At 36.2% G+C, this 24513-nt stretch overlaps 1 protein-coding gene and 1 pseudogene across 1 annotated transcript; one reads left to right on the top strand and one right to left on the bottom strand.

The window, feature by feature from the left end:
• Positions 1-11701: 11701 nt before the first annotated feature.
• LOC140670371 (uncharacterized phosphotransferase YvkC-like) lies at positions 11702-12842 on the bottom strand. Its single transcript, XM_072900926.1, has 4 exons — positions 12831-12842; positions 12281-12426; positions 11992-12093; positions 11702-11876 (listed from the first exon to the last, which is right to left on the bottom strand). The coding sequence occupies exons 1-4, from the start codon at positions 12840-12842 to the stop codon at positions 11702-11704; spliced, it is 435 nt and encodes a 144-aa protein (XP_072757027.1).
• Positions 12843-12852: 10 nt separating this feature from the next.
• On the top strand, positions 12853-16463 carry LOC140670373 (rifampicin phosphotransferase-like; annotated as a pseudogene).
• The last annotated feature ends 8050 nt before the right edge of the window (positions 16464-24513 follow it).

Consider the following 24513-nt stretch of genomic DNA (forward strand, 5'->3'; position numbering starts at 1 on the left):
GTGGAAAATAGGATAATTTAATAATTGCATTAATGATGTATGTTAGTTGTACTAATGATTTTCTCGACAAATTTTTTAATATTATATTTTGAATTTTATGCGATCCAGGAGCTTTGTGTGGATTTAGATATTTAATCTGTTCTTTAATTTCCCTAGGAGACGTTATATGTTTAGTCCACTGATTGTCTTGTTGTTCTGTACTATTATTTAGGTATGTTTTAATTTTTGTAACGATTACATTTTGTTCAGCAGTATTACCTGTATTAATAATGTGTACTTTTGCGTAATGTTCTGCTAACATGTTAGCTTTTTGTCTGTTTGTTATAGCTGTACTATAACTATGTGTTGTTTTTTAGAGTAGGAATAGCTTCATAATTCTTCTTAAGAGTCTCAGTCATTTTCCAAATAGAATTATCTTTTATGTTTAACTTTAGAAGTTTGTTGCTGCAGATTTCATTTTTATATCTTATTATATCATTTTTTATTTTACGTGATAGGCCATTAAGGAGTTTTTTATGAGTTTTTAGTCTTGTATACTGCCATTTTTTCCTGATTTTGTTTTTATATTTTATTTGTGTAATGATATTATCCGATAATTGTGTCGCATGATTCTTTCTAATTTTGATCTTTACTGTTTGCTGCTGCGCTTTTTGAATCACAGCAGTAAATTTATTTACCTCTAGATCTAATTCTTCCTTATTTATTTTGTTATATTTTTTTAAACGCATTAAAACTAATTCTTAATTTCACATATTTTTCATTTAATGGTTTAATTTACCGCCAAACTTTTGGTATCCCTATGGATTCCCCCCTTTTACCTATTATATCGGACATTGTCCTTCAGGATTTGGAGGAGAGAGCAATACAGTTGTTACAGTTCACTCCACCTTTCTATTGCAGATATGCAGACGATATAATTTTAGCAGCTCCTTGTGACCTTGTAGATCACACTCTTACCACGTTTAATTCGCTATATCCGAGACTCCAATTTACTCTAGAAATTGAATCGAACAAAAAGCTGAATTTTCTCGATACAACACTTATAGTTGGTAATGGCTCAATAATGTTTGATTTCAAAAACAAACTTGCCCATGCAGATATTTGAACTATTACTCTCAACATCCGAGCTGTCAAAAAAGAGGCACTATTATAGGACTGATTGACAGAGTGTTCACCTTATCTAACCCGCTATTCCAAAAAACATATCATACATTGTAGATACATTGCTAAAGAATGGATACCCATTAAAACTCATATTTGACACCATTAATGATTGCTTAAAATTTTTGTTTCATAAAGAAAATAATATTCTTAATAATAATGAATATAAAGAGGAAAAAATTCTTTTTTCACGATTCTTTTTTTATCCCATTTAACGGATAAATTTAATAATATCATTAGAGACACCGGCACCACAGTCTCTTATTTAAGTTTTAACAAACTTAATAAATATATCACAAAGTACACAAAGTACACAAGGATAAGATATTGTAACGACAAAGAGATCGAAGTCGTCACGACACATATATGCGTAAACATAGCATGCACACATGCATGTATATATACGACATACACACGTATACACATATGCGTGCGTTTATACGTATACGTACACAAGTCGAACATGAAAGTCACCGCGGACTATGCGGCGTACAACAAGGGTATCCGTAGCCACTGTGATCCAAAATTGTATAGATCTCGCGGCGTCTCTTATTGCGACTCGTTTGATGTAACGCGCGCCAATATTGCGGGCGAATCAGCGAGCGAGGATCACGACTATACCGGTAGATTTCTCTTCCTATGGGCATATCCGCGACATAGAACAGTTAACATATTCTTAAGCGAGCGAGTTATACGAGTGATATTAATTGGAAAGAGTGATATTAATTCAATAAAGAAATACATATTACACCAGATACGAAGACGCAGTGTGTGAATTTCCTTCCTACACACACTAGTATTACGGAACATTTTGGTGCCTCCTGTGAGGTCAAAAGCCTCCACGTGATATTCAGCCGATTGAGACGTCATCTCGAGAACAAGCCGAGGAAGGGTATTGAGACAGCAGACCAAAGTCAGTACAGATTTACAACTACATCAAGTAAGTCGTTCGATCCTAATACTAAGATGGCAGACAGAGTTAAAATCCTTATCCAAAAGAGAACATTCTTGAAATCTCAGATTACCGCCTTGACGAATTTGATCGACAAAAACAGAATAGATAATGTTACGTTGAAATTAGCGTTGAAGCGCCGCTCGCTTGACCGATTTATATCATGCGTACGAAGAATTTAATGATGAACTTATAATATTAGATTCGAATGACGGGCATCAGGCCGAATTTGTAGGTATATAAGAACGCTTTTATGCTCTCACGACTAAAATCGAGACCATCGTAAACGCGACGAATGCACCGCGTGCGAGTACATGTGCATCGGACGACGAATCTCGATCTAATAATACCGAAACTACGACATTGACAAAAAAACGACGGATAAAACTATCGGAAGCGCCGTTGCCGACATTCGACGGCAAGTTTGAAAATTGGTTGTCTTTTAAAAATGCATTCCGTAACATGATAGATTCACAAGCGGATTTGTCAGACGTTGACAAACTACATTATCTAAAATCAGCGTTAGTCGGAGACGCCGCCAATAAAATCAAAATACTAATGGTCGACGGAACAAATTATTCTCATGCGTGGGAATTGTTAGTGCGGTCATATGAAGTCAAACGAATTTTAATATCTCGGCACTTGTCAATCATAAATCTAGCAGCGCTAGATAAAGAAACATCGAAAGGTTTATCTAGGCTCGCGGATGACATGCAACAACATATCGTGTCCTTAAGCGCATTAGGTGTCTCTGTCGGAAATGAAATGATTATTTACATTCTAGAGAGCAAATTGCCAAAGGGAACGTTAGAAAGATGGAAAGCGACACTCGATAGAGACGAGTTCCCGAAACTCGACCAATTATATGAATTTTTATATAGAACCGCGGTATGCGCGTCAAAGCGAGAAAGAGCGAAGACAATAGAATCGCAAAAAATGACAGGCGAACGGTTGACTAAAAGAAAGCCTGTATACGTCACGAACAAAGCTTTTGCGCTGAGCGCGTCACGCAATTGTAGCATGCAAAACGAGAAGACATCCTCTCTATTTATGCGATAAATTCAAACTGCCGGTAGCCAAACGCATCAAAGTAGTTAGGAACGCGAAAATTTGTTACAACTGCCTCTGATCCCATCGAGAACGCCCTTGCAAATTTTCGAATTGCACAATTTGCCAAAAAAGACATAACACGTTATTGAATCTATCAGAACACATGAGCTCAAATAAATCAAGCGCAATGGATTCTGAAGGGGTTCAAACTGCATGACTAATCGCCCCAACCAGCAACCACCCTCACTTCCATATCACATAGAACAACACCGCAATTATTGACGAGCGCAATGGTTTATGTCCGCGACTGTAAAAATAACGTCATAAAATGCCGAGCATTGCTAGATACGTGCGCGACCACTAATTTTATTTCCGAAGGCCTCGTCAAACGGTTACATTTATCCGTGATAACACGATCGACACCAATCAATGCAATTAATGCAACCAGCACTAGATCAAGAGGCGTGGTACAGTTTACAGTCGATATATGACGATTTTAATAACGTGTTTAACAATACCAGTTATCACGGATCTTACTCCGCCTGAAATCTTCCCACGGAATTCTGTCAACATACCATCGAACATTAGGTTAGCGGATCTTAAATTCCATTTACCACGTCCCGTAGAATTATTAATCGGGTCTGAAACAATGCTATCATTATTCTCCATCGGTCAGATTAATTTGTCGCGCGAAGGATACGATTTGTACCTACAAAAAACGCGTCTAGGCTGGGTGGTAGCCGGCGGTGTGAAATCACGAGCGTCTTTAAATTCTGAAAAATGCCATTTAACAAAACTAGAGACTCAAGTAGAAAGGTTTTGGACGGTCGAGGAAATAACAACAGATACACCGATTTCGGGAAAGGGGGACAACAGCGAGATGCATTTCTCGAAAACCGTTACTCGCGACAATCGCGGACGTAACACGGTTCGGTTACCGTTCGACAAAACACACAAGCGGCTCGGGGAATCGCGAAACATCGCACTCAAAAGACTGTTAGCATTGGAACGGAAACTCAGCACAAACATCCCATTAAAAGATGAATATACTCGGGTAATAAACGAATATCTGAAATTAAACTACCTCTTGATAGTAAAATCTCCCGAGGGTGACGGATATTATATGCCTCATCACGTGGTAATTAAGGATTCGAGCAATACTACCAAGGTACGAATAGTATTCGACGCGTCCGCAAAAACTAGTAATGGCGTATCACTAAACGACGTGCTGTTAGTAGGACCCACAATTCAAGATAAATTATTCTTACATTTGATTCGATTTCGCGTATATCGATACATACTCACCGCCGACATTGAAAAAATGTATTTACAGATATCTTTACACGAAGACGATAGGCAGTATCAGCGAATTCTCTGGCGTGTTGGTGACAAAGTCGAAACGCTTTAGTTCAATACGCTCACATTCGGCGTCTCGTCCTCACCTTTTCTCGCGACTTGTATCATACGACAATTAGCCGATGATGAATCTAAGGCATGTTCTAGAGCGGTTAGGATTCTTAAGACGCATTTATACGTAGACGATTTACTGACCGGGACCGATAGCATTAATGAAGCTCGAGCGATTAGAAATGAATTGATAGCACTTTTGCATCGTGGGCATCGGGGGCATTAATATCAAGCAATGAACTTCCAACGAGGAACGGATCGTTAATGACCTCGCAACCGATACGTTACATGCGAATCTTGCGTTTGGCGAAGATCACTCCCTAAAAACCTTGGGTATTACTTGGTGCGCGCGAACGGACGAAATAAAGTATACCGTACGAGTTATTAAGATCGCGGAAAGAATAACGAAGAGAAATATATTAGCCGAAATCGCGAAAATTTTCGATCCATTGGGATTGTTGGGGCCCATCATATTATACGCGAAGAAATTAATGCAAGACATATAGATGTTAGTTAAATCAGTTATAGATGTTAGTTAAAATATGATGAATCAGTGCCTCAGGATATACACACGGCATGGTTGAATTTAGCGCAATAGTTCGAGTTTATAAATCAGATTTCATTCGATCGCAGGATATTAGCCGCGAAATATGAAGACATTCAGTTACACGGATTTTGCGATGCGAGTAATACCGGATACAGCGCGTATATTTATGTACGTTCGTCCGCAAGGAATAAAGGAAACGTAAGCGTTAAATTATTGTGTGTGAAGTCACACGTATCGCACCATTAAAGAGTATCACCATACCACGTCTTGAGCTCTGCGGCGCGTTATTATTAGCACAATTATACAATGAAGTAATCCGAGCCTTGGACACCGCGCCTGTCAAAACAATATTTTGGTGCGATTCAATGGTCGTATTACACTGGATAAAAACGTCACCCCATCTACTAAATACCTTTATCGCAAATCGCGTCACGGAAATTCAAAAATTAACCAATCTAGTCAAATGGCGACATGTCAGGACAAACGATAATCCCGCGGACGCAATAGGTCAATTGCCACGTGCGTTTTTACAGAATAAAATATGGTTTACCGGGCCTAAGTGGTTATCCGAGAACGAGGACGAATGGCCCGACGAATTTGTACAATCAATTGAAGTACCCGAATTAAAGAAAAACGTTTGTTTGACGATAGTGTCTAAAGATACCGATATATTAAAAAACTGTTCTTCTTATTCCAAATTAACGAGAATCGTTGCGTATTATCGGCGTTTTCGATCGGCCAATGAACACACAGGTGTGTTATGTACAAAGGAAATCGATGAAGCCGGGAAATAAATCTTGAAGGTTATACAAGCGACGCGATTTGTAGACGAAATAAAAAAACTTAAGAGCGCGGAACCCAACATTCGAGGAAAAATCGTCGGTTAAAGCCCGTTCCTGGATGATGACGGATTACTTCGCGTTGGGGGGCGTCTTCAGAAATCGAACTTGACGTATCATTCGCGAAACGCACGAGAAATATTATCACACCGGCATCCAAGCCACACTACAATATTCAACAGAGATTTTGGATAATCGATGGGCGTAACCAAGTGCGAAAAATCATACGCACTTGCATGCGATACGCCCGGTTCAATGCTAGCACGATCGAATACAAAATGGGAAATCTCCCAGCAGCTCGCGTATGTGAATCAACAACGTTCGCAAATACCGGCATAGATTTTTGCGGTCCATTTTATATTAAAGAAAGGAAATACCGTAATCGAACACGAATAAAGGTTTACGTATACGTATTTATATGTATGACAGTAAAGGCAGTTCACCTCGAATTAGTTAGCGATTTGTTATCAGAGGGATTTCTCGCGGCGCTGCGACGATTTACCGCAGCACGTATATTCAGATAACGGAACCAATTTTGTCAGTGCTAACAATTATTTAAAGGATTTATACGCGTGTCTCAATTCCGAGAAACACAAAGATATAATAAATAAGTTCGCGATCGATCATCGCATCACATGGCACTTCATATCACCGGCAGCTCCTCATTTTGGAGGCTTGTGGGAATCTACGGTAAAATTATTTAAACATCATTTTAAGCGAGTCGTAGGAGAATCTTTATTTACGTTCGAAGACCTGAATACGTTCGTTGTCGAAGTCGAAGGCATCTTAAATTCCCGACTAATTACAACAATATCCTCCGATCCGAACGATGTTTGCTTGTACTGACTCCTGCACATTATTTAATCGGCAAACCATTAACGGCTCTCCCCTAGGGCGACCTGACATCTGTTCCAGCCAATAGGTTGTCTACGTGGCAACATATATCCAAAATGCGACAGGACTTTTGCCGTGAGAGCCGCTACCGTCAAGACCACAAATGGCGAAGTAAAAAGAACAATCAGAAGTCTCTGTCATCTACCAATCGAGCAATAACATGCGAATGGGATACGCACATTTATACGAATGCGATACGTGTTTTATGTAACCGACAAATTGGTGAATTTATTGTACAAATAGTCATAAGTTCATAATTACAAAAACCGTCAAAATAGTAACCTATATCACATAACAAAACTAATAGGAGCGCACGAATCAAAATGCGACCCAAGATCAAGGTCTTGAGACGTTGTCGCATATCGACTCAGGGCAGCGGCCCCTAGGCGTTGTCGTAGGACAAGGACATGTCATAGCCCCATTACAATCATCCGATTTAATGCGTAATCGTTATATTAATCATAGTTGATCGATTCCTCTCAACGGGGGGAGGATGTAACGACAGAAAGATCGAAGTCGTGCACAACACATATATGCGTAAACATAGCATGCACACATGCATGTATATATACGACATATACACGTATACACATATGCGTGCGTTTATACATATACGTACACAAGTCGAACATGAAAGTCACCGCCGACTATGCGGCGTACAACAAGAGTATCCGTAGCCACTGTGATCCGAAATTGTGAAATATAGATCTCGCGGCGTTTTGTCTCTTATCGCGACTCGTTTGATGTAACGCGCGCCAATAGCGGACCAATATTACGGGCGAATCAGCGAACGAGGATCACGACTGTACCGGAAGATTTCTCTTCCCATGGGTATTATCGTCCGCGACCCAGAACAGTTAATATATTCTTAAGCGAGCGAGTTATACGAGTGATATTAATTGGAAAGAATAACATTAATTCAATAAAGAAATACATATTACACCAGATACGAAAACGCAGTGTGTGAATTTCTTTCCTACGCACACTAGTATTACGGAACAGATACCAAAGTTTTCTAATATCCACGTGGTTTATAAAATTAAATGTAATGGCTGTGATGCATCTTATGTAGGGCAGACCTGCAGGAAGCTTAATACCAGAATTAAGGAACATAGACAACACAGTCGGAATACCAATACTAAATCCGTCATAACTGACCATAAGACTAATTTTAACCACGATTTTAATTGGAACAAGACTGAAATCTTAGATATAGAACTCCATTATAATAAGCGACTGGTTTCTGAAATGCTCCATATTAAAAAACAATATAACAGCCTCAATTTGCAGACAGATACCGAATATCTACCCAATATCTATAATAACATTATTAAGAAACTCTCTGCCTCGCCACGCCGTTGATGATAGATATAAATATCGCGTGTACAGTTGAGCAGCGACATTTGTTTGCCGGTTCTCATTATTTGTGTACGAGCAGGACTACTGTCACCTAGGCCTTATATTAGTTACTCTTTATGTAAGTTGTATTTCAATTATATTCAATTTCATTTATTTATTACATTATTTTATTTAAATGCTTTCAAGTTAATTGATTTTTAATTATATTCAATTCTATTAATTTATTAGTTTCAATTTCAATTTTTAATGTTCTAACTTTTGAATTTCGATGTTTAACTTGCAAATTACTGTTGCTTCTAAATTAAATTTTATATCTCGTATGTAGATTAGCGCTTAGTTTTACCGATTCCAACTTTTACAGATTTTTACATCAATAAAGTTATTTGGCGCGTCATTCTTTTACCATCTATTTCGAGATGATTACTGCACGTTATCACAATATTAAACACCGCGCATACCGTCGGAATGAGACGAAGTTTTTTGATCCTTAGTTTTTATAATTATTTAAAGACTTTTATACTTCTGACTACTCTGCGTTAAAAATAATTCAACTATGTATTTTATTTAATTTGCGTTGACTTTCCGCCTTTTTGCTGCGCTGAAGAGGGCCTGCAAAATTAGGCCGAAACGTTCGCATTAATCTAATTAATTGTACTTCACTAATGCTGTACGAATATTTGATTTAAAAATTTTTGTTGCGCCAGTTTAATTATTATTTTGTTCTTATATATTGTAGCTCATTTATGTAATAATAAATTATTTAGTTAATTCTAATTACATTGTTTATATTCGGCTCTTTTACGCCTCTAGTATTATTTCATTATTTATTTGACTACTGAGTCATTTACTAATTATTATTATTTATTTTATTATTAATTTTTATGTGCGAATCAATAATTGTTCTAAATTTATTCCAGTCAGTATTTTTATAATCGTACGTTTTATGTGTTAAATCTGTCAGAGTAAAACATATAGGATTATGATTTGAATCTAGTTAGTTCATGAAGTGTGTGAATATCTGTGCAGTTGTTGACGTGTTTATTTATTGCTATATCTATTGTAGTGGGAGTGCCACCGTTATTTGGAATATGTGGGGTGCATTTGGATACATAACTATGATATTGTTATTTTATATATTTTATGTATTTGTTTAGAGTTATTTTGTTTCTATTATTTCTATGACAGTTCCATTTCTTATTCCTAGCATTTAAGTCACCTACCACCAAAACTTTGTTAGTCACACTAAGCTTTACATTTAGGTCCCTATTTGTGAACTTATTTAATGGTCTATTGTAAGCAGCAATAATATGTATATTATTTTCTAATCTTATGCATATATGTTTTACTGAAATTTCTGGGCTCAGAGTTATTTCCTGAAACGGTATGTCTTGTCTAATTAGTATAGCTACTCCTCCTGCTCTATTTTGTCTATCCTTTCAAATACAATTATAACCTTTAACTTTTAATTTATCTTTTTCATTTATTTTAGTTTCGCTAATCAACATTATGCCAATTTTACATCTGTTTAAAAATTCTATCAAGCCTGCTATCTCTCGAATGCCATTAGCGTTCCAGCTACATATTACTATACTAGTCATTTTTCTGTTCTGATTCTAATGTAAAATTATAGAACATCTCGAATTTCTCTACATGTGACGTACATTTTGTTAGTTTATAATTAAGTTTTCTAATATCACTAAGCATTCCTTTAACATTAATATGATTGTTTAACATTTTCAATTCACTTACTAATACGGTAAAGTGTGAATGTATCTGTTTGCTATTTACTTCTTCCTGAGTTTCAACTGTTTGTTTATGTAACCTATTCATTTGAGTCCAGGGATTGGTTATTTCCGTTTCTTTGATTGATGTCCTTCTGGTCAGCCTGGGGAAGACTTTCTCATCCATGGCGTTTATGATGTTTTCTTTTGTTGACTGTTTATTTGGCGTTAGCGATTTTGTAATCCATTCAAGTTTTTCAATATATTTTTCGCAGATAGTAGCATTAGCTGGATGATCTTTGCCACAATTTACACATTTTGCTGGAGTGGTTACGGGTTTTTTACATTCTCTTGTTAGATGCTCCTCCGCACATTTGAGACATTTAGGTGTGATATAACAATTTGTTGTTGCGTGTCCCTATTCCTGACAACGATGACATTGCGTTATCTTTTTTCTTATTATATACTTAATATTTCTCTCATTTAATTTTAGTATGACATAAGTATTTAATTTGATGCGTTAATATCTTAACATTTATAATACTCATCATTGTCATCATATATAGTGGATTGTGCGTACCTCTCATTTCATTAGAGTTATTTACTTGAATTTCCTGTTCTTTCAGCTCATTTTTTATGTCCTCGATGTCGATGTTTTTGGGTAATCCTCTTATGACAAATACTTTGACTTTCTTGTCCTTTAGTGTAAATGTGTGATACTGGGTTTTGTTTGTATCTAGGGCATTAATTAATTGTTGATAATCTTCTTGAATTGTAGTGTGGATGGCAGTACGATTAGTTTGATATTTTATATAGAATTTGCTGGAAATTATGTCTTCTATTTTGTTTGTAAAATCCCTATGTGATTTTACTTCTCCATGTATAATTATTGGTGGAGGCTTTTGTTTACCGCTTAAATTTGTAATGGTGCTTGATTTTCCGGGATTGTCTTCTACGTAGTGGTCATGTATATTATCATCGTAGTCATCGCATTCCATTTCTGTGTTCTTTGTTTCTCTTAACGCATCAAAACGATTTTTTTATTTCGATAGAGTATGATTTGTTTTGTTTTGCCATTTTTGCTTTTACCTGTTGTAATTCCATTACCTTCCTTTTTTTACTCGTATGATTTGTTATCTCGAACAAATCATTGAAGCTGTTCTTAGCGCCATGTGCTTTATTCACTTGCTGCTGTAGGTTAGTTTCGTTGCATGCCGCACTAGGCGGCGATGTAAGGTTACCTTCCTTTCTCTGTGTTTTATGTCCTTTTATTCCAAGTGTGATAATTTTATTTATTTCCTCAATGTTCTCGGTCTTGAGTTTTCTTATGATTTACTTAGGATTACACTCAATTTGCTTTATCTAATATGGCGATCTCTCTTACACGACGTGTCACTCTGACGAGGTACATGGGTTGGATGAGAACTGGTGCTTTACAACGTGATATGACCGTTAACGGTAGTAATATTTCTGGTTGATATAAATATATCAGAGCATCCACAAGAAAATAGCTATTAGGTTTGTTTTTTTACGTAAAATGTACTTTGCTTAACTTATCATTTAAACACGCAAAATTAGGAAAATATGTTACATATATGTTTATAGAATCTTTGCTCTTCTTAATAATATAATTATAAATACTGTATTTATATAAATATATCATAGCTAATTATGGTTTAGGAGAGGTATGTCTAATTGATATCAAATAGATGTACTACTTTGCATAGAGTATATATATATATATATATATACTCTATGCAGAGTAGTACATCTATTTGATATCAATTAGACATATTTCTCCTAAACCATAATTAGCTGTGATAATGATGCTAGATGGATCACCGGTTGTAGGATGTCTAGTAAACATAACGCTAGCTGTTTCCTCATCGATCATTTTCTGAATGCAAATACCCATAGATACTTTTATAGGTAGTCCATTCTGCCGTCTGTATATGCAATCATCATCAAAAAAATAAATCTGCTCCTCTTTCTCTCATTCTCTGGGCAGGATAGAAAAGTAAATTACCCGTACTCGACGTTTTGATACGAGAATAAACTTGCCCAACGCATTTGATAATGTCATTTGCATCCTTCACACCTAAATACGTCGAGTTTTGACCAGCGGCCGAAGTTCCCTCGCTGTCTTCTCCAACAGTGCTCGATCTTACGGCGTACAGGTTGCATATATCATTTTCATTTACAGACCTTTCTAATTCCTCTAAGCCCTTTAATATTGCTTGTTTAATTTGTTCTTCAACCGGAGTAATTTAAATAATGGACACTGTCCTGAGAAACAAAGAAGATTTACAGCCACAATACACTTTTAAAAGTAGAAACATTAGACGCATACTTTTCACAATAAGTTTTAAGATCCTCCTTCTTTTTGCCACGACTGATATCTTTTATATCATTGATCAAATCCTGCAATTGTTTGTGATGTTGCAATTGCCGCTCTAGAACGAGGCTCGTTACACAGAAACCTTGGGGTACTATAAACTAGAAAAGAAAATAAAAGTTTATATTTCATTATGATGAATTTGTCGTTTTTCAAGTGCATTATAAATATATACTCGTACATCATCAGTGATAATAGATATCAGAACTGCAAGGGAATATGCCTTTCCTCCGATAATGTTCTCATTTTGACATTGTTTATCAGCAAAATGTAAAATATATTTATTCTTTTGTTCAAATGTGTTAGGTTGTGTCAAATATTGAACTTTGATTACTGAGTTCTTGATTTGCTTCGATCTAGTATATGGACAGCATACAATAATTAATCCAGTACCTATACATTCGGACAATTTCTTAAACAAGATAGATTTAAGATTGTTCTTTCGGGAAATGTAAGTCTCAATTTGGCACAGTTACAGGACTTCTGAATCATTACGTTAACATACCTCTGCTTCCATTTAGTTCTACATGCAGATTACGGATTGTATACAGAATTGATCATCGTAATAGGTAATTGCATCGCCTACTGTGTAATTGATGATTGCGTCATAATTTTTTCCAGCCGTTAAAACAGTCGCATAAATATTAATAATGTTGCATTATATATATCACACAAGATATAAAAATATATTTAATTATAATATAAATATATATATATATAAAAATATATTTTCTGTAAGAGTTAGTTTGTAAGGTACTGGTTGATAATTATAGAAACAATAAATTTGAATCTCGAGGACCAAAAAAGTCAGACATAGTTGAGCCTGATACTCTGACTATTTATAGGAAGTTGAACAACACTTTAGCTATAGGCGCCTCTGTGATAGGGAGTAAGAAACAGAAGATATCGCTGAAGGATGATGTTGTGACTAGGTGGACTCTGAACGAACAGGAAAGTAAGAGGATATCGATATCTGATTCCATCGCTCTGAAATTAGCTAAAATAGGATTGCATTTGGAATCGTTTTTTGGATCCGCTCGAGATATGGAATGAGCGGCTGTCGGCGAGCAAATTTTCCTTTTGCAAGCATGACCCATCACTACTATTAACAAATGGACAAACTTCGAGCTAATGCACGAATTAGACTCGGAGGTTCCTTCCGATGTCGACTTAATAACTTTTTTTGCCAACATCGAAGAAGTGCTTCCACATTCCATTAGTCCTTTGTCGAACTCTACCACTGTAAAAGTACTAAATTTGGCAAATGCCTCTATATATAATCTTGATTGCACGTTTTTTCATATGATTAATATGAGAGATGCAATAAATTACTCCAACGTAAGTATTTGCATCTATCGCATTTGTGAGATGAGTAAACTGATTGATAATTCTTTTTTTTTAAGTGTGTTTTACGAGAGTTTGACAAAGAGATAACACTATCGAATAAAATGACAGACCTAGCCATATCCGGACGCATAGTAATTACGCCCGAAATACACCGGTCCGCGGTAGAAAAATACGGTATCACAAGTAGATGGCGGAAAATGTATTTGATATATGAAATGTTTAAAACAGCATGGATGAGTGATGCGATAATAAAAGTAGCAACCGACACATTTAAGAAATTTGTTTGGAACGCCAACGAATTTGATACATCTCGTAATTTGTACAATGTCCTAGATAAGAAATATAAAGAAATCTTTTTAGTAAGTTATCTCATCAAATTTAAAAAAATAATAAATGTCTTCATTGAGAAGAAATGTTGAATTTAATATATTTTAAATTGTTAACGGATTACAAAAAGTATCTTTATTATTATTAAAATATTTATATATTTCAGTTAGCACAGTGCCACAACACAGCAACTATGACGAGCATCTCTTACCACATAATAGCGATGTCGCTTCTAACAAAGGGTAGTGACAATATTACATCCGATCATCTTGCGGATATCGCTGTTTTGCTAAGTTCGTGTACCAATGTCATTAGCACCAAAGTACTTATAATCCTAGGTAAAATAACATCGTATATAAAAAAAATCGGCAAAGCGGAAGAGTTTAGTAAAATTGAATCCGCGAAAGCTATAGATTGGTTAAAATCGAATTGTTTTCCGGCTGCAGAAGAACTGCATGCCTTCTTTGACAAGCACGGTCACAAGGACATTAACGAATTAGATTTAATCTCCGAACCTTGGATATTTAAGTCCGATTATATTATTAGCACGATTCAGGTATGAAATACATATTTCAAAGGAATATCGCATCGAAAAATGATTAAGAAATATTTTAATAAAGTTTCTGTGTATATGTATAATATATATTCCATCCACATTGTTTTCAGAAACAAGCAATGTCTGTCGAAAAGAATTATGAGAGCAAAATGCTTAATATACAGGAAACTATCGCAGCTTTGAGGACGCCAATGTCATCGTTCATCAAATGGCTTCTGCAACAAGTGACACCTCTTTGCCAAAAGCGGTTACACGCAGAGAAATGTCAAAAACATACTTGTATCTACTGTACATACATTGAGATTAGCATACAAACGTCTCTGTGCCTTAATGGTTGCAGAAAGTTGAATACCTGATGAAAATCTTATATTTTTTTTACGCACGAAGAGATCGGGCAACTTTTGAACGATCACAATTTGTCACTCGTGCAAAAATGAGTCTAAATTTAATCGTTTACTTATTATTATGCTCGTAAAATATTATATTACAATACTCATTATTGCATGAGTTTATTTGAAATCTTTCAGAACACTACGTAGAAGAAAGATTTATCAGCAAGCAGCAAAATTAAAATTTCCAGAATTCAGTAGTGGCATGCCTATACCAGTACAGGTATGTATAATTATTTCCATTGTATGTGTTATCTAGATTGAATAATTCGTCAATCTATTTTCTTGTATTTATGTTTGTTATTAATATTTCTAAGATTATAATATTTACAATATCTGTCATTGCAGAAGACGCTCGACACCTCACTTTATGAAGGATGTACAAAGATTGAAGGTACTTCAATTTGTAACGGTTCTGTGGAAGGCAGAGCGTGCGTGATAACAGATCTGTCCGAGGCGAAAAATATACAAGATGGAGATATTTTGATCACATATTGCACCGACATTGCTTGGAGTCCATACTTATTAGGTGGAATCGTAACAGAATTGGGCGGTCTTATAAGTCATAGTGCCGTCGTGGCGAGAGAATACGGCCTTCCTTGTATTGTTGATGCTAAAAACGCAACTCAAATTTTTCAGACAGGTTTGTACATATTTCTATGTCACACAGTGAACTCTATGCTATACTGGAATGTTTACTCGAATGGGAAAAAAGCGCTAATTGTGAGCAAGAGGAAAAATAAGTACTATATGTACATTTCTATCTTTCCTATTTTTGGCATTTCTGTCCAATAGTAGAAAAATGTGCTATATGTGCATAGATAAAAAATAAGAAAAATAGAAAATCGTTGATCAAACAGAAAACAATTAGAGGGAGCGTCCCGTTTGACCACGTCACGATTGACCACAGCCACTTATATCAACCGATGCCTAGGGTCATCAGCAACGATTAACCAATCAGAGAGCCTCATTTTAAACTGGCCAATCGGCAACGTGGTCAATCTCTCTCTCTCTCTCTCTCTCTCTCTCTCTCTCTCGTGAAACTTTGCACTTTTTTTGGAGAGAAAATAATTAATTGGTATATTATTCAAGCTCTCCATAAATTAATAATACTTAAGAAAAAACAAGGCCATGAGAGCTTATTGACATTATTAACTATACAATAAAAATAAGAATAAAAGAACAAACTGAAAGAACAACAGATTGGTAAAAATAAACATAATTATATTAAATGTAAATCAAGTAACATGAAAAATTATAATTGTATAACAAAAAATGATGATAGAGTGTATAGAAGAGAGCGTGCGGACGTTTTGACTCCTTTTTTGAATCGTCTTCAGCGCAATATTAGCAATAAAATAAAAATTATAAATGAACAGAAAAGAAGTGACATATGTAACTCGCAAATTAAGGATATTATTATTTGTTCGGTCGGGTCTTAACTTAATTAATCGGTGTGCGTTGAGTTAATTACAGAAACATATTTTCGAGAACAGTCAAAGAAGCCAGTGGATCGTAAGCGGCGTTGGTAATTTCATGATTCGATTAATACAACGTTAAACAGTTTTTCAACTTTGAAATTAATGGGCTTAAAGCCGAAAACTGAGACGGTTGATTGTCTGCAAAAATAACACGCGAGCAATGTAGGTTCCAAAAAAAGGTTGTCAAATATTAAAACAGTAAAATAGTAATTGAACAAGTGTAAAAGCTTACATCGCTAAGCGGGACATCTCCGCACAACAGCCCGTCGCTATCAAATCCACACAGAAAATTATTGTATTTTATTTTTTTATATTTATGTATTGACTATTCTTCACGACGTTCGGAAAACGAATGACGAAAATAACAGTTGTTATGTATTATGTTTATTTATTATTTTTCCATGCATGACCCTCAAATCGGTGGAAGCTTGTTTATTACTTCAGTATATATATCTGGAAGGAGCTCATAATGAAGTATTTATTCATCTATGATAAGCTTTTTTTCTGTATTTGCTGGAATTAATTTATATATATGCTCGTATTTTAGCAAAATTTAAAACATTGGACAAAATATATATACATATATATGACTCTCTCTCTCTCTCTCTCTCTATATATATATATATATACATAGTAGTAAAATATTAGTAAAGATATGAACGCTTCTGTCAAATTTTTTCCTAAACGCAATTGTGACATATATCAAATTAAAATTCACTATATGACTATAGTTAATAATTAATTATCTTTTAATAAACGACATAAAACTATATCGCAACGATAAATCTTTATCCAAACACGATCATTATTGCAAATAAAAATTAAAGCAATCAGAATAAAAGTTATTCTAAATTATCAGTAAATTACGATCTTATTATTATTATTAATTCTTACGATGAATAATATAGTTATTTCTCTAACAATATATATATATATATATATATATATATATATATATATATATATATATATATATATTGTTAGAGAAATAAGTATATTATTATTATATATATATATATATAAATAAGTATATTATTATTATATATATATATATATATTGTTAAAGAAATAAGTATATTATTCATCGTAAGAATTAATAATAAGATCATAATTTAATGATAATTTAGAATAACTTTTATTCTGATTGCTTTAATTTTTATTTGCAATAAAGATCGTGTTTGGATAAAGATTTATCGTTGCGATATAGTTTTATGTCGTTTATTAAAAGATAATTAATTATTAACTATAGTCATATAGTGAATTTTAATTTGATATATGTCACAATCGCGTTTAGGAAAAAATTTAACAGAAGCGTTCATATCTTTACTAATATTTTACTACTAATTGTAAGTACGAACAATTAACAAGGCGAACAATATAATAAGGTCTTTTATATTCCGCCAAGAATCAAACAATGTTAATTCATCGCTAAAATATTTTATTACGACACACACATGCACGCACGCACGCACGCACGCACGCACGCACGCACGCACGCACGCACGCACGCACGCACGCACGCACGCACGCACGCACGCACGCACGCACGCACGCACGCACGCACGCACGCACGCACGCACGCACGCACGCACGCACGCACGCACGCACGCACGCACGCACATACATACAGTGTTGTGCTTAGATAATTTAAAATAATGTAGATATAGATAAGATAAAATATATGTCTGTATTTGAGGTAAGATAAAGATAATCTTAATTTATATATATCTCGATGAAAGATAAATTAGTTAAGTGTTTTATCTAGATAACTTTAAGATAATATTCAAAATTACAATTTATATAAAAATAATACACTTCAGAAAACTATAAAAAATATAAGCATATATTTCAGTATTAATACATTAAAGGTTTAGAGTTAAATTACAAGTTTTTATTTTTTAGAAATAATAGTTTTTTGAACAATATCGTCGGATAAACGATTTCTTCGAGGTACAAATATCTATTGCCCGTAACTGAAAAGACGCTTCACTAGCGCGGATGATGATGGTAATGTTGTGTTATACTTTAAGAAAATGTTTTTCACATTTGGATATTGATTAAGAAAATCTAAATCCTTGGATTTAGATATATGAGATATATGATTGAACGCAGAATGAGAAAAATGGCACTGATTACATTACCTTAGATATTTTGTAAAAAATACTATTTTTTTAATCTGAGATACAGATAAAGATGTCATATACTTTAATTATACATATAGATAAAAGATAAAATAAACAATAAAGACATCTAGATAATTTTAGTTAGATAACAGAAAACACTGTGTATATATATATATATATATATATATATATATATATATGTTTCCATAATATTAAATTATACAAATGATCAATGAAGTAAAGATTTGTTTTCTAGAAATAAAATTATATTTCATGAATTTTTATATAATTACCATAATTTTTGTTAATTATACTATGACATGATCACTATATAAAAAAAGTTAATTTAATATAAGATAATAATTATGATATTTTAATAATTTAATTTAAGATAATATATATGATGTTATAACTCACAAATAATCTCATGACCATCTTGGATAAGCACACAGGCTTCTCTTCTAATAGAAGTCTGTGTCCTGAGGTGGTGTAACAGTACAGTTCAATGTGGCGACATACATAAACCAAAAATAAATATTAGAATAGGTTATAATCTTTTAATATTTTTATATAATTAGTTATAAGTTTTATTTTAAGTGATCATTTTCATCTAATATCGGTTCCGCTGGTGGTATCATGATTATATCTTCTTCATCAGAAGATTCTGCTATCTCTGCTATTTGTATATTTTCCATCATATCATTTTCATTGTAGAACGCCATATTGATTACTTACTTACGTTTCTTTTATCCTTTCACGGAAAAAATTACTGTGGTTGCCACAACAACATTCTCTATGGTTGGAAAAGAAATGTATGTAAGTTCAAGTTATATTGCTAGTACATTAAGTACAACTGTTAAGATATGCCCATCTATACGTTCCCATGATTATAATTTTTATGATAAATAACATTCGGTTAGAATATTCTCATATTTGGTTGCCTCAACTGAAGGATTATTGCTCTCTTTGCAATATAATCTGTAGAACAAAAGAGTATGGTTGAGAGATGTATAGGATATAGGTTGCACAGCACCAAGTGTAAAAGTTCAGTTCATCGCCATTGCGTCTTACCGTCAAATGTCGAATAAAAGTGTGTGTGTTATTTGTGTATACAGTCGGACCTCTTATCCTACGACCCTCTTATGCTACGAAACCTCTTATCCTACGACAAAAAATCCTCTCATGCTACGACCGCGAAAGGGGAATTATACCCCCACTCTCAAATTTTTGTCGTAGGATCAGAGGTTTAAGGGGAAGATTCCGGACCGAAAATATCGTAGGATAAGAGGTCCGACTGTATTGTGGATCCTTCTTGTGCATATTATGAATAAAGCTTGCGAGATTTATCTTTAAAGCATAGGATTTGAAGACGCTATTCCAATTTTCAGAGATAAGTAACATTCAAAATAAAACAATTGCAAGTTACAATTTATAACCTAGTTAGCAATAATATGTAAACAGATTGTCAGCAAAAAGTTTTTTAGAGATTTTATTAGCATTAGCAATCATGTTCATCTTAAACTCGTGTTCTGTCAACAGAGTCTATCGACATATCCTTACTTAATCTAATTTAACGAAAGATTGTAGCTGTTTATTTTTTCAGGCTATTCTACACTTTATGCTACGTAAATTTTTATTTTTCTGTCAATTTGCTGTTAAGTACATATAGTACTGGATAAACAGTATTGTAAACAGATTCTATAATATTTCTGATAATATTCTATCATTATCTGATGTAACAGATTTTGCATTAAATTTGTAACTTATTATCGAAATTTATCAGCAAATTCATTGTAAAATCTGTTTAACAGACTTATCTGTTTGGAAAAATTTTTTGTTTATAACGTAGCATAACACAAAATTCTTCTTTAAAAAAATTATTAAACCAACATTTTCTTGTGTATATATATATATAAATTTTGCTTACAGAATACACTTTTATTCTTCAAAAGTACATATCATGTTGCTTTTCTTAAATATATAATTCTCCATTTTATTTATCTAAAAAACATGACGTTATATATATATTTTTAAGAATAGAAACATTTAATAAGCAAAAATATATAAGAAAAGATTAGTTTAATTTTAAGAAGATAAATTAGTTAAAATTTTATGTGGCATATATTATAATGCTTAATTTTTTTCCACTTCTAATAACATGTGTTCTATTTATATATTTTTGTATATATTGCAGAATTGCTATCCTTGCCACAATCCTCCGGACAACGAGCGTTCTCGTTGAACCGACCGGGCGTCCCCCGGCTTCCGGCACCTTGTCCGACCATCCTCCGGACAACGAGCGTTCTCGTTGACCCGACCGGGCGTCCCCGGCCTCCGGCACCTTGTCCGACCATCCTCCGGACAACGAGCGTTCTCGTTGAAGCGACCGGGCGTCCCCGGCCTCCGGCACTTTGTCCTACCATCCTCCGGAAAACGAGCGTTCTCGTTGAACCGACAGGGCGTCCCCGGCCTCCGACCCTGGGCGCGAGATTGAAACCGTCCGTTTCCGGACGACAACACGCAAACCACCCGTCTCCGGGCGAATAACGCAGAGCCAACGTTGACGATCCACCTGTATATACTGCCCTGTATATATTTTCCCCCGCAAACTGTAAATATCCACGCTTTAAATGAACAATAAACTCGACTAAAGCACGACATACGGAAAAGAGGAGTCTATCACCCGCCGTGCCCGTCCTTCTTCCGAATCCTGGAACCGACGAGCTTATCCGAGACGTCGGGAAAGGCGTGACGTTACATGTTTTACTAACAAAAATGAAATGCGTTTAAAGACAAAGCGGAAAAATAAAGGCTGATAAATCGTTGATTTCTCAAATTGTGAAAATATTCCAGATATTTCAGATATAATGTGTGACGTGGCCGTCACGACGGACGTCCCCGTTAAAAAATACCGCGAAGCTCAAACCGAGTATACGCGTCGGTCGAGTAATCGAGAGCCCTACCGCGATTCCCAAAGAGGCGAACGATTTCAATTATCCGAATTTAAATTTGAACGTTATAATTGTATATTTTCCGGTCATAAATCACGGTGACAACGAGGGATTATGACGAGGAGTATTACAAAGGAGACAAAAGCTCAGGAATGCCGTAAACACAAGCGCGGCAACAACAAGGATCGGCCACCCTCACGGACGCCCGGAGAATTGGCCCGGCAAGGCAGGGCCGACCGACAGCTGAGGGCGAGAATGCGCCCCAACAGCGGATGGGAAATTTATGGCGACGCTCATAGAAAGGCTACGACCGGACCCGAGGGGACATAACCGGACTGCGCCGATCACCCATGCTGCCGAGAGGGAGAATCTCGCGAGGAAGCCGTAAGAGCACTCGCGGTGCGCAGCCCATCCGCCGAAGGCCCGGGCGCCCAAGCACGTGATACGTCCGTGCGTGTAACCAAATTTTGAGCGCGCAAAGTCCATTCTCCGCTAACGATGAGAGCGGTAGGGCGGCAGGAATAAATACGCATTCCTGAGAGTTTAGAGAGAGATTCGACTCAACCAAGATTCAGTCGAGTACGATCCCGCGAAGCGACTAGAGTGAGCGACTATACTAGGTGCGACACGCAAGAACGACGATTGTGGGCCACGTCGGAGAAAGTTCATCGGTGAGGCTGTCCAACATTTTTGGCGCATATTTGTTACGCGGATTACGCCAACCCCGACACGATCCGCGTAGTTGACCCCTCTGACTCGGACGCGCCATAACGGGCTGTTAGTGATTTCGTTTGGTGTTTTAGTCTTTGCGTATCGGAATTGGAGAGCGACCGCTGTCAAGGAGCTCGAGAGGATCGTAAGGCGCTGACTTACCCGGCGTTATCGTTCGTCTCTTCGCAAACCAATTAACGTTTGTCCAAGATCTACCTCGTTGTCGAACCCATACGGTTTTAGTGAGTTGTCGCCGGGTGGAATCGCCGGATTCCCCCGAGAGTGCTGTCGTGTGCCTGCGCAAGAAAAATTGTGAGATCCCAGAGTTCGTATTAGCGGGTACAAAAGTGCGTGTCACCGTCTCCTTGGTGGAGGAGCGGCGCCGCCGGCACAAGTAGAGGCCTCGCGGGGTTCGGGAAACGACTAATTTCCTCCCCTCCTCCCCCGCCAACGTAGGGTGAGCACCACAGAATTCTTGTGAGCGGACCACGCGATTCGCATACACCGAAAAGGACCTCGATTCTCGACCATCAATCTCGTTGCGGATTTCACCCAGCGGCTTATTACCGCCAAGGCGATCGGCTGTCGGAAACCAGAACTGTCGACGGTGTATCCTTCTCAACCATCAGGATACGTCATTCCGTGAGCTTGCGAGTACGCTCTAGTAACGGCGCGAGATTGTAGCTGCCGCGCTTTCGGCCTCGCATTGTTTTATCCCCCGACTCGCGACATTCGCGTCGATATCGTGAGCAATTGTCGTGTCCTAGAGTTTTGTTCTGTCACCCGTTTATCGGCGTTTCCGCTCGAAGTTGTTGAAGTCGATTGCTCCGTTTGTACCGCCGATATCGAGCGAGCATCATTGTTGTACTTTTTTAGACCCGCGACTTTCCGGGTCGTCCGATTGAATAAATTTGTCATTAAGTTTTATTATATTAACTACGTGTTCTTTTTTTTCGAGCCAGGGGTTTCCCCTACTCGCAGCTTAATAAGCCTTTGCACTTCCTTCGGGAACCGTCCCTTTCATAACGACCCTCCCCTCTACCGTTAGGTGAGCTGGCCCGTCGTGACGGGCAAAGAAATATCCGGCTAATCTTTGGCGATTTTCGCGCCTTTTTGCGACTTGGCGCGTGAAAGACCGCGCCTGGCGCCCAGGGTATTTTTCGTGTATCGTCTCCTGCCTGTCACGTCACCCCGCTTTCATCCCTTTCGCCTCCCTTTTTCTGAACGGCGATTTACCGGCCACTCCGCTCTCCTGTTCGCCGCCTGTCCCTTCCTACCCGACGGGAAAAATCGTCGCAACTGATCTGAAGAAATACAAGAAATAATGTAAATTTACTCATAAATTTTCAGCTTCCTTTTCAGATTTATGAAAACTTTATCAGCCTTCATTTTTCTGCTTTGTCTTTAAACGCATTTCATTTTTGTTAGTAAAACAAGAACGCAAGTCATTAGATAATGAAATAAAGATATAACAATGTGTTAATGGAATATCTGGAATATTTTCACAATTAGCATTTTTAAGTAGAGGAATCATCTCCCGAGATGAAATCAAATTGACACAGCGATGATTGAAAACGGCCTTCTAATTTTCTTTATCTGAATATTTGCTGAATATTCTCCATCTGAATATAAAGTTTGATTTATTAAAAAGTCAATTATATAGAAAATCTAAAAATTTTTATAAGAAATTCTGAGAATGTTTTTCACCAGAGTAACTAAAGTGGACGTTACATGTAACGTACGAAAAAAAAGACAGAGATAAAAAAAATCAGAAGGCCGTTTTCACTCATCGCTGTGTCAATTTGATTTGATCTCAGCAGATAATTCCTCTACATAAAAATGCTAATTTAATATGGTTTGTACCTGAGATCCTTATTTTTGCGTATGAACGTTTATCATATGTTCTCTGAGATTTTCATCACTTTCAAAATCTTGACCACATATAGAGCATCTAATGGGCTGCGGTGGACGGTTATTCGTTATTCTCCGGTGCATTGAATAACCAAGCGCAGAAAAATATTACTTTCCGCATTCACATAGCAATACTGGTCGTTTTATGAAGACTTTTGGTTTGAAGTCGTGGTATAATCCCATGTGATACTTGTGACTCCGGTTTGAAGCATAAGAGTGTTCACAGCCAGGACATACATAATTTTTAAACTTATTATAACATAGAACGGAGTCCAAAACTAATAAATCTTCATGTCCGACATTGTGTCCATTTAAATGTAATCGAAAATAAGGGTAGTACTCAAATAAATCTGTACAAATTGGACAATAGTACATCTCCATGTCTAGGAAGA

Source organism: Anoplolepis gracilipes, chromosome 10, assembly GCF_047496725.1.
Source record: "Anoplolepis gracilipes chromosome 10, ASM4749672v1, whole genome shotgun sequence".
Classification (NCBI taxonomy): domain Eukaryota; kingdom Metazoa; phylum Arthropoda; class Insecta; order Hymenoptera; family Formicidae; genus Anoplolepis; species Anoplolepis gracilipes.